Genomic DNA, 12,852 nt, shown 5'->3' on the forward strand with positions numbered 1-12,852 from the left:
ATTCTAATAGAGACCTTTCAAGCCATACTGTTTAGTCAGAATCTCTAGTAAAATGGCTCATATTAAACTTAGCTACTTGCCAAATTGTCTATTTCAACTGTTTTACTTAGGTAAATGGCAGAATACATGTATTTGAACAGCGTCCCACACATATATAAACATACTAGAAATTGAATAATTTAATTTTCCATCCTAACTTTAGAAGAATATTTTTATTCATGCAACGGTCATTAAACTTCAAAACACACAAAAATTTGGTTCATGGCCCCATCAATTTGCGAGGGCCTGTTTTGATGGGGATCTAAACATGTACTTAGTCTCCTCACTGGGTAATTCAGCACAAACTATTTTAAAGACATCTTTTGAAAATACTTCAGATCTTAAAATCTAAAGATAATCTTTACAATTTGTAACCATGGAATATGTGTCTATATTACAAATATACATTCCATATGTATATATGGATTTATATATTCCTATCAATTATATTATAAAAGTATGATTTAGGCATGTGACAAGTTTCATAATAATATAATATAATCTATGTAATCTAATAAAGAAAAGATGCTGATCCTTTGAAAAGCATTATTTTAATATTTGACTAATTTTAATATAAACAGACAAGAAATCTATTTACCAATGATAAAACAAAGAAAAACTGATTTTTTTTTCTTATGATTCATTTTTAAAAGCACAAAACAACTGACGTAGGTAAAAATCCTGAAAAATATACTACTCATTATCAGTGTAACTTAAATTCTTAGGATCAAAGGTTCAGGCTCTGAAAAAAATGTAGGTCTAAAATTGACTACATTTTTATAAAATTTAAAATACATAATAAACAAAAATTAACACCCTCACAGTCTTTCAAGTTATTAGAATTTATTATTACAAACCATATTATTCCCTGCAAAGAAAGTCTCAGCTAATGAATATTAATTTTATGCTTTTTTCTTTCTTTGATAAGTATTCTTACCAGCAATAGGAGGACCAAGAAGAACTGGGCAACACTCCATAATTGTGACGAGTCCCACGGCACTGGAAAACCTTTGAGCACCAACAAGGTCCATGAGGGTTTCAAAGAGGACACTGCTAACACTCCCAAATCCAAGGCCAAAGAATATAGCATAAACTACCAGGCTTGTGTAGTTTTCTGCCAATGGGCACAGTAGATGACAGACTCCATTGAACATAATTGCAAAACTGAAGAAGTACTGGATTCGGGGACGAATCAGACTGGAGTTTGCAATTAATCCTACAGAAGGCCTAGCAAACATATCAACGAAAGCCATAACAGACAGCAGAAGAGCTGCCGAATACTCATCAATTCCCTTGTCCTTAGCATATGGAGCCAAGAATATAATGGGAGCAAAAAACCCTAGAAACATAATCATATTTCCAGACAGGTATATTAAAAATCCCCTATGCTTAAAAAGGGAGAAATCTAAATATTTATTAATTTTGTCCCATCTTGATATCTTCTCATGGCTTTCCTTCATATCTGGCTCTTCCAGTCTCATGGCAATCTTATTTTTAGATTTAGGAGTTTTAGGTCCAACGGGTCTCATGAGTGCCCCAGCCACACAGGCGTTCAACAATATACCTCCCAAAATCAAGAAGCTTCCTTTCCAGCCAAAATTATTAAAGAGGAACTGATTAAAAGGAGCTAATGTACTTAAGAAAACAGGACTTCCTGCCATGGCCAATCCAATAGCCATGGGCCGTTTCTTATAGAAGTATTTTCCAATTATAGTTAAGGCCGGTTGCAGGTTGAAGGCTAAACCTAAACCTAAAAACAACAAAATAAAAGCAAACAAAACAAAACACAAATACATTATGCCACTCACAAAAGAAATTACTCTTCAAAAAGTACATTCAGGTGGGTAAGTCTGAACTGAAAATGCAACAGCAGGGAATAATATGGGATGATTATAAATATAAATGGAATTGTACAAGAACAAAAAGGTTGTCATAACTGGACATTTGCTATGACAAGTTTAATATCACTTTCATTTTAAAGCAGGGAAATAAAACCAACAAATTCTAATGTTTGAATAACCATAGCATAGGTTGAAACCAGGGCAGAATTATTAGTACTTATTTAAAATCATTTAATTCCACAAATAATTTCTCTCTCATATATTTACACATACATATATAGACTAGGATTAATTACTCCTTGTGGGCAAGAGTGCATTTGAAAGTTTAATACTTTACTTTCAAAGTTGATGGAATGGACTAGATTTAAAAAGGTTATCATTTTAACAGTCTTACATCTCACCAGTCAATTCTGGTATTGAATGAAAGACATGCAAATAATAAAATGCATGCCATTGATTTCTTGCTTGATAGTCTTACATTACATATTTCATGCACATGTATGTTAAGTAAACAATAGAGGCTTTTTCTGCTTGAAACATACACTTATTTTAGAGATTAAAGCTGATTGTTTATATGAGTCAGAAGTTCCACTGTCTAGGAAACTCCAGGACAGTGTTGAATATTACCTTTGAGAAATGAATTACCTCCTGCAGTTCCCCAAGGTACAATTTAGTAATAGTGATGTATAAGTTTCTTTAGAAATACATAAAATTATTTTATATAAACTACCTCTCTTTTCTCCTTAGCTTATGCAATATTCTATATAATTTCATGGGGTATAGAAGAATTACTCTGTATTTACTAATTTATATAAATTGAGAAAACATTACGAAGTAGTTAAGTATTCATGTTCTGTGACATGCAGGTCTAGGTACAAATATTTCAATCTTTTAATAAAAATATTTTCTATGAATAGGAGGGTCTCTAAAAGTTGACAAGAAGGAACTAAAAACTTAATTTGGACAGTAAGAGGACAGCATGCTCTCTGATTCTACGTAAGCCATACCTGTGGGATATGCAGAATAAGTGCAATTAGAGTCAAAAAGAGACAATAAAACTGACCAGTCTATGGTTAAGAAGCTCTAAGACGGAGGAACCAAAACCTAGGTATTATGTTTCCAAGTTCAGGTTTCTTTGCCTTACACCATTTTTCCCTTCATTCTGGCACTTGGAATTTTTGCCTTTAGATGTTAATCCAAGTTCTTTTTAAGAGGTAGCTGTCATTTCCTACTCGGGCATGGTAAAATGAGGAAGGGATTTGAAATAAAAAAATCTGACTGTCTCGACTATTTATCCATTGTGTACTTATGGTAAAACACTTAGACCTCTTGAGCCTCAATTCCCTCATCCACAACAACAACAAAAAAGCATTTTGTCAAAATCAAGTAAGTTCTAGAACTGCAAGATGTTATATAAATGACATTGTGATTATCATTATTTGCTAGTATTTATTTATAAGTAACAAGCTGGGCACCCAATAAAGTACTATATATTCATGTTTTTTTTAAATGAATCATGCCAACAACTTCCTAAGGAAGGAGCTATCATTTTCTCTATTTTAAAGACAAAGAGACTGAGACATAAGGAGGTTAATTTAGCCATGATGACACAGCTAGTATGTGCTGAGTCAGGTGTAAAAGCTAGATCTGTTTGAGTTCAGACACCAGAGTCAAGAGTATCAGCTGATTCTGACTTAAGGTAAATCCTTAAGGATTAGGTAGCTTTTAATAGTTGACTTTAGAAGCATCATAGCTTTCAAGACATAAAGGAATAAAATTATGTTAGAATAATGTATAGTGCTATTATATTGGTGGTACAAGAATAACAAAATCTGCTTCTTCCTAACATATATCTACTTGTAGGCCCAACCTTACTGTTATGGTCAAATGCAATATTTTAAAAGAGAAAGAGTATAGTGCTATTATATTGGTGGTACAAGAATAACAAAATCTGCTTCTTCCTAACATATATCTACTTGTAGGCCCAACCTTACTGTTATGGTCAAATGCAATATTTTAAAAGAGAAAGAGTTGAAGCTAGGTAGTACAGAGAAAGATTTTAACATCATTTCTACTGTAGGGTTTAATACATTTAATTTTTTTTCATTAAATGATACATGAGTGCAAGGTTAGACTAATCTAAGATGCCTATTAAAAAGAGAAATATATTTACTTTTTTATCTGTAGGTGTAAGGGAAAATTTCAGTCCCTTTATATACTGAAGTCTAATTTTTCTTAAAACTTTGAATGTAATTTTTATGGAATTTTTTGTTGAGACTAATAGAATAGTGCCTTCCAAATTCACATATTCAGGTCAGTTTAATCAACAGAAACAACTATAAGTGAGAAACAGCTATAATTGACAGTATGCCATTTAAAAATATTTGTATCAGTGGCAAATGTACCTTACTGAACTTTTAAACAATTAGAATTATTTGAGTAAGGAACAGAAGGGACACAGTGACAGAGCTCTACCACTAATCAAAATGCAGAAAGCAAAATTTTATTGTTAAAGTTAAATCAGTGCATCCAGAAAATATTGTCTTTTGGCACCAGTTTTTAATACTTTATGAGTGCAAAGTCAGATATTCTACATGGAATTAACTAATGAAAAGTAAATTTAAAAAAAACAAAGCTATTTGGTTACTTTTCAGAAAGTATTGTGCCCACAATACCCTCACAACTGGCTGAGGAGTAAAGAGTGAAACAGTAAAAATGAACCAAAGTTGTTTTCTTTTTGACATTTACATGATAGCAAATAACTTGTCTGATAACTGTTTTCATTACTTTGAAATGAGTTTGATTGGTCTTACTATAGCTAGTATTTCAATGCATAAGATGAAAATACTGTAAAGACAGCATTTGATATAAAAAAATCCAAAGAAAATAATTAAGAATTTTTTGTTGTCCATGTTTAACAGAGATTTGAAAACAACAGATGTGTAAGAAGAAAATAAGATGAAATCAAAACTTGACTTACCTCCAATAAATCCCACAGTGACGTAAAGTTCAACTACATTGGTACTGAAAGAAGCCGAGACCATCCCCAGACAGCATAAAACACCTCCTATCATCACTATTGGCCGGCTGCCAAATCTATTCACCAAAACACTACTAATGGGACCTGAAGCAGATAGAGAAAAGATTGTTTGGCCGTTTATTTATTTATTATTTTTAACATTCATTAATTTTGAAAATTTAGAAAGCACATTTTAATGTTCAAAGAACGAATATTTCACATGGAATACTATGAGGATGTTTAAATACTTCACATAGAAGCAGTCTGACTCATTATCTTTAACCATACATATTCAAGCACATGAAATAATAAATTAGAAGTATTTAAGATAGACTTTGTTATGACCATAATCACTGAAATTTTGATGGAAAAGTTTTTCAACAGGAAATCGCTTAGAATGTCTAAAATATCTTAATAAATGCAAGTTAATTCATGTAACAAATAGCTAGGGATTATATAAATGGTTTGTCAGTGTTAGAATTTTATTTTCTAGGAAAATATGTGTGTGTATATGTGTATATGCCATTAATCAGAGCTCAAATTGTTTTTATTATACTGTATTATCATGATTTTTCTTTGACACTACATTTCTTTGATTCTGAGACACCAATTCTTTACACATAATATATCAGAAATAAAGATGTGTCTTACACTTGATGGCTTCTTATAGTCCCTGTTCATCAGGCAGCAGCCAGAAAGTGATAATGTAGCTATTATGGAATATGCATGCTTGAATTTGGTTATTATTTCTTGTGGTTTGATTGGACCATGATGATACATCACATTTCAATCAACAAAACATTTAAGGATCATTTGAAAAAGGAATATGAACATGAATCCTGATTGTTGTCTCAAAAATATTCTGTTGACACATTCTAGAAAGGTCAAGAAAGCACCAGTTGCAAAACTTGCAGATTGGGTGGAGCAGTTTATATGAAATTACCAGAGAAAATGGTGTATCTATTAAGCTACGCTGCCTCACTGGGAAACAGAACAATCATATATGGTAAACGTGAACATTGAGGACTTGACTCAAAAACTGATTTTGAAGAGTTAGATAATAAATGTGAAGAACTTTTAGGAATGCATTAACCAGTTTATTGAACATATATTTTCCAATATATGTGCATGTATGTGTGTATAAAATACTCAGGAGTGATATATTATTAAAATAGTCTGTTTAACCATGTTTACGAGAGCTCTTTTGGTAAATATAAAAGTTCTAAATATTAAGAAAGTATCATGTCATATTTTAATGGGCAGTGTTTTTTCTTGGCACATCATAAAATAACGGTGCAGCTTCACAACTGAAGATATCCGAGTTTCAATGAAAGTCTACATTATTTTATAGGACCTGTCAATGTATAAATGGCTTGCTTTGAAATTTCCTTCTTAATTTGAAACTGTATTTCATTTAAAACTAAGGGCACTGATTTTAGGCAAAAGATACTATATTAGGTCAGAATTTTCAGTTCAGTACTTTAAGATAGTACTCTAACGTATAAATTTACAAAGTGCTGTACACTATGTTTGAGAATTTAAAAAACATTGAGATTCATTTACCAATACAGCCATGTACTTTCACAAAACCGTATTATCTTACTCTTTAAATATAATTTTGAAATTAAACCTCAGTGCCTAATAGTATTTAATATTACACCACAATATCTTTCGAAAAGATATTGCTAATAAATAATTTTAGAATGAGTTAATTCAAAAACAATACAAGGAGTGGCATCAGCAAGATGTTGGCATAGGCACCTCCAAACTCCCATCCCTCCAACAGAAACAACAAAAAATAAGCAGAAGTGTCAGAACTCACTCTCTCAGAACCCTGGAAAACAGCCAAAAACTTGGAGCAACCAAGCAAATACGAAACTAAGAAATAGGAAACTTTAAAATGGTAGGAAAGGTCTGTGGCAATTTTACTAGCCATTCCACCCCCACCCCCACCCCACCCCACCCCATTCCCCAATCTGGGCAGTCATTTGGATGACTGGGAGGCCCATTCCCAGTGTGAACCATGGGCCCTGATTCTGGAGGGAGAGAGCAGACCTTATTCACAAATTAGTATTAAGTCTTCTTTAACTCATATGGTGGCTGCCTGAAGGACTGAACCAAAGCACCCATCACTGTTGGGCCTATCTTGGAACTCATTCGGAGTGGAGAAGCAGCAGGTATTGCTCAAAAACACTGTAAGGGAATGATCAATCTGCAGTCATCTGGAGTGAAAGATTATGGTTGAGACATACAATAGATACCGTAGAGCACCTGGAGGCCAGGGAAGAAAAGCTGGGGAGAGTCACCTTGGGAAATTAGGGCATTTGGGAGCATGTGGGTATACAAGGAATTCAGAAAGTCACACTGCAAACCCAGGGCAAGATACATGCTGAGAAAAGATCAGAGAAGATCCTAAACTTTCACCCTGGGTTGATATCTAGGCTCAATGGAAACCTGCCTAAGCACTGAGGAGAGCCCTAGCACTGAGCTCAAGTGGAAAGACTTGGAGAAGTGTTTTTGTTGGTGTGTTTTTTGTTTCCTTTTTTTTAAATCTTGGTATTCATGGAAACCTCAATCACAAAACTAGCTGAATACAACTAAAAGAACACAAGCTTCAACGACTACATGTAACAAGAAATATAGAATTTGCAAAAACGGTTTGGGAAAATCACTAAACAGACAGTTACAACCTCAAACAACCAAACAAACAAACCAAAAAAAAAAACACAACCACAACAAAAAAAACCAAAACAGCAGTAAACCCTGGGCAAGGGGCAGAATCTGATTTCCAGTTACAAATCACAACAATTTGCAATAATGGTATGGCAAATAATTATATCTATATGTTGGGATATCTATATCAAGGCTTTTTTTCCTCCCTCTCTACTGTGATTAACTAAGGGTAGTCACTAAAGAAAAACTTTAGAGGCATTGGAAATTTCTTTTTCAGGAGGCTTTGATAACTTCTACAATGGCATCAATAAAGATGCAGTGAGTTCTAATTTTAAAAAATAATTTTATTTTAAATTATATACTTTAGTTAAATGATTTCCTGTAGGGACGTATTGGCATAATTCCTTTATAATATTTCTCTGGCAGAAAAGAGGCATACTTTATAAGTGATAAAGAAATAATCAAAGCACTTTACTCCTTAAAATTAAATGCATATAGAATATGTCATAAAATATTTCCATTTTATAATAGTTGTGGATCAAATTTAAAATGATGACATGGAATAAAAGTCATTTATTTTGTAAGGCAACCCTAATGCCCAATATTAGCTAGAGGAGCCATCTAATGTTAAATGTAAAGCACAACACCATGCAATACCTCTTTCTATCCAACAAGCAACTTGTTGTACTGTATTAACGAGAAAGATGAAGCTGCAAAAAAAGAAATTCCCATCAAGAGTGTTTTTTGTTAAACATGTGCTAGCTTCACAGGTACCCATTGCTGATGAACCTCAGACATTATACAATTGTATTCCTAAGCTCATTCATTCATTTGTTAATTCAATCATTTGAGAAGTGTTTATGTAACATGTTTTTCAAGTAATCATGTTTAATCATTAGTTATGTCAAAGAGAAGGGAAAATTCTTTAACTGCTGAGAGTTACATCAAGTATTTTTTTTATCATTTTTTGTTTGTATTTTAACTTTATTGAGATTGTTCACGTACCATACAATTATACAAAGATCCGAAGTGCACAATTGCCCATGATTACCATCATACAGCTGTGCATCCATCACAGATAATATTTTTTCCAATTTTTAGAACATTTTCATTACTCCAGAAAATACAGACAAAAAAGAAAACTCAGTTCCTCCAATACCCCTAACCACCCCCCTCCATTATTGACTCAGTATTGGTATAGTACATTTGTTACTGCTGAGGAAAGAATGTTAAGAACTGTTAACTGTAGTACATAGTTTGTAATAGTTACATTTTTTCCCCTATATCCCCCTCTATTATTAACTTCTAGTTACAGTATCATATATTTGTCCTAGGTCATGAAAGAGATTAATATTTGTACAGTTATCACAGACATTGTCTACAAGATTCACTGTTTCATACATTCCCATCTTTTAACCTCCAACTTTCCTTCTGGTGACACATGTGGCTCTAAGCTTCCCCTTTCCACCACATTCACACACCATTCAGCACTGCTAGTTATTCTCACAATAACGTGCTACTGTCACTTCTGTCCATTTCCAAACTTTTAGATTCAACCTAGTTGACCATTCTGCTTATAATAAGCAAAGGCTCCCCATTCTTTAGCCTCATTCTATATCCTATTAACCTATATTTCATGTCTATGTGTTTACATATTATAATTAGTTCATATCAGTGAGACCATGCAATATTTGTCCTTATATGTCTGATTTATTTCTCTCAATGTAGTGCCCTCAAGGTTTCTTCATCAACCCATTTTTTTTAAGCCAGTTTTGTTCGTCCACCATACATCACCTGTATAGTTACATATTTATGTATTCACCACCATCACCACTATCTATATAAGGACATCTCCATTTCTTCCAAAAAGGAGGAAGAGTCAAAGAAGGCAAAGAGACAAAATAAAAAGAAAGAAGGAAAAAAAAAACATGACAGCTACAAAGTAATGAAAGGAGAGATAGAAATAAACTAAAGTAGAATAATGGAGTCAGACAACCTCACCAGTGACAACAGTCCCATATCCCTCCCTTATGTCCCTTTCTTAAAGGCATTTAGCTTTGATATATTGCCTTTTACATTAAAGGAAGCATAATACAAACTTTCTGTTAACTACAGTCTCCAGTTTGCATTGATTATATTTTTTCCCCAATACCACCATATTTTTAACACCTTGCAAGGCTGACATTCATTAGTTCTCCCTCAAGTAAAAACATATTTGTACATTTTATCACAATTGTTGAGCAGTATAGGTTTCACTGAATTATGCAGTCCCAGTCTTTATCTTTCCTCTTTCCTTCTGGTGTCCCACATGCTCCTAACATTCCTCTTTCAACCATACTCACAGTCACCTTTGTTCGGTGTACTTACATTGCTGTGCTACCATCACCCAAAATTACGTTCCAAACCTCTCACTCCTGTCTTTTCCTATCTGTCTGTAGTGCTCCCTTTAGAGTTTCCTGTAGGGCAGGTATCTTGTTCACCGACTCTCTCATTGTCTGCTTGTCAGAGAATATTTTAAACTCTCCCTCATATTTGAAGGACAGTTTTGCCAGATACAGGATTCTTGGTTGGCGGTTTTTCTTTTTCAGTATCTTAAATATATCACCCCACTTCCTTCTTGCCTCCATGGTTTCTACTGAGAAATCCACAAACAGTCTTATCAAGCTTCTTTTGGATGTGATGGATTGCTTTTCTTTTGCTGCTTTCAGGATTCTCTCTTTGTCTTTGACATTTGATATTCTGATTATTAAGTGTCTTTGCGTAGGTCTATTCAGATCTATTCTGTTTGGGGTATGCTGCGCTTCTTGGATCTGTAATTTTATGATTATTTCCTCTATTACTACTTCTGCCTTGTCTCCTTTCTCTTTCCCTTCTGGGACAACCATGACATGTACATTCATGCATTTTGTGTTGTAATTCAATTCCCTGAGACGTTGCTCATATTTTTCCATTCTTTTCCCTATCTGTCTTTTGTGTGTAGGACTTCAGGTGTCTTGTTCTCCAGTTCCTGAGTGTTTTCTTCCACCTCTTGAGATCTGCTGTTGTAACTCTCCATTGTGTTTTTCATCTCTTGTGTTGTGCCTTTCATTTCCATAGATTCTGCCAGTTGTTTTTTCAAACTTTCGATTTCTACCTTATGTCCACCCAGTGTTTTCTTTATAACCTTCATCTCTTTTGTTATATCTTCCCTGAACTCGTTGATTTGGTTTTTGATTTGATTTAGAATATCTCTTTGAAAATCTTTAATAGATTGCTTCATTAAAGTGATAAAATATCTCAACTGTATCTTGATTGAGGTGTAAGTTTGTTCCTTTGACTGGGTCATATCTTTTTTTTTCCTAGTATAGATTGTAGTTTTCTGTTGTCTAGACATCTGGTTTCCTTGGTTACCCCAGTCAGATTTTCCCAGACCAGAATGGGTTCAGGTCTCAGAATGGAGTTACATTCAGGGCATATTTTTTTTTTTTAATTTTATTGAGATTGTTCACATACCATACAATTATCCAAAGATCCAAAGTATACAGTCAGTTGTCCTGGTACCTCATACAGCTGTACATCCATCACCTCAATTAATTTTTGTTCAATTTTTAGAACATTTTTGTTACTCCAGACAAGAAATAAAGAGAAGAGAGAAAAAAAAAAAAAGGAAACTCAAATCCTCCCATAACCCTAACCACCCCCCCTCCATTGTTGACTGTTGACTCATAGTATTGGTGTAGCACATTTGTTACTGTTTATGAAAGAATGTTGAAATACTACTAACTGTAGTATATAGCTTGCAATAGGTATATATTTTCTCCCTATATGCCCCTCTATTATTAACTTCTAGTTGTAGTGTCATAGATTGGTTCTGGTTCATGAAAGAGATTTCTAATATTTGTATGGTTAATCACAGACATTGCCCACCACAGGATTCAGTTTTATGCATTCCCATCTTTTGACCTCCAACTTTCCTTCTGGTGACACACATGACTCAGAACTTCCCCTTTCCACCATATTCATGCACCATTCAACACTGTTAGCTATTCTCACAATGTGTTACCATCACCTCTGTTCATTTCCAAACATTTAAGTTCATCCTAGTTGAATATTCTGCTCATACTAAGCAACCGCTCCCTATTCTTTAGCCTCATTCTATATCTTGGTAACTTATATTTCATGTCTATGAGTTTACATATTATAATTAATTTCTATCAGTGAGACCCTGCAATATTTGTCCTCATGTATCGGCTTATTTCACTCAGTATATTGGTATATTGCCCTCAAGGTTTCGTCATCAACTCATTTTTTTTAAAGATGGTTTTGTTCACGTCATACATTCCATCCTAAGTAAACAACTGATGGTTCCCTATATAGTCACATATTTATGTGTTACCACCCTCACCACTATCAATATAAGGAGATCTACATTTCTTCCACAAAGCAGGAGGAAGAGTCAAAGAAGGTAGAAAGGCAAAAGAAAAAGAAGAAAGAAAGAGGAAAAAAAATACGACAGGTAGGAAGCAGCAAAAGGAAAGATAACTTTAAATTGAAGTAGAATATAAAGAGTCAGACAACACCAATGCCTAGTGTCTCACACCCCTCTCCTATGTCCCCCTCTTATCTGCATTTACCTTGGTATATTACCTTTGTTACATTAAAGGAAGCATAATACAATGATTCTGTTAATTACAGTTTCTAGTTTACGCTGATTTTATTTTCCCCCCAATGCCTCCCTATTTTTAACACCTTGCAAGGTTGACATTTGTTTGTTCTTCCTTGTGAAAAAACACATTCGTACATTTTATCACAATTGTTGAACACCCTAGGTTTCAATGAGTTATGCAGTCCCAGTCTTTATCTTTCCTCTTTTCTTCTGGTGTCCCACATGCTCCTAACTTCCCTCTTTCAACCATATTCATAGTTATCTTTGTTCAGTGTACTTACATTGCTGTGCTACCATCACCCAAAATTGTGTTCCAAACCTCTCACTCCTGTCTTCTTCTATCACTCTGTAGTTCTCCCTTTAGTATTTCCTGTAGGGCAGGTGTCTTGTTCACAAACTCTCTCATTGTCTGTTTGTCAGAGAATATTTTGAACTCTCCCTCATATTTGAAGGACAGTTTTACTGCATATAGGATTCTTGGTTGGTGGTTTTTCTCTTTCAATATCTTAAATATATCACATCATGATCTTGCCTCCATGGTTTCTGCTGAGAAATCCACACAGTCTTATAAAGCTTCCTTTGTATGTGATGGATTGCTTCTCTCTTGCTGCTTTCAAGATTCTCTCTTTGACTTT

At 34.0% G+C, this 12,852-nt stretch overlaps 1 protein-coding gene across 7 annotated transcripts in view; it reads right to left on the minus strand.

The window, feature by feature from the left end:
* SLC16A7 (solute carrier family 16 member 7) overlaps positions 1–12,852 on the minus strand; it is a 219,224-nt gene that overhangs the window by 11,176 nt on the left and 195,196 nt on the right. For all 7 annotated transcript variants that reach the window (XM_037848350.1, XM_037848352.1, XM_037848356.1 and 4 more), the window contains 2 exons: positions 4,861–5,004; positions 977–1,789 (listed from right to left, as the gene is read on the minus strand). In XM_037848350.1, the coding sequence (XP_037704278.1) occupies positions 977–1,789; positions 4,861–5,004 (957 nt within the window). The remainder of the gene's footprint in view (positions 1–976; positions 1,790–4,860; positions 5,005–12,852) is intronic.

This window comes from Choloepus didactylus, chromosome 8, assembly GCF_015220235.1.
Source record: "Choloepus didactylus isolate mChoDid1 chromosome 8, mChoDid1.pri, whole genome shotgun sequence".
NCBI classification, from domain to species: Eukaryota; Metazoa; Chordata; class Mammalia; order Pilosa; family Megalonychidae; genus Choloepus; species Choloepus didactylus.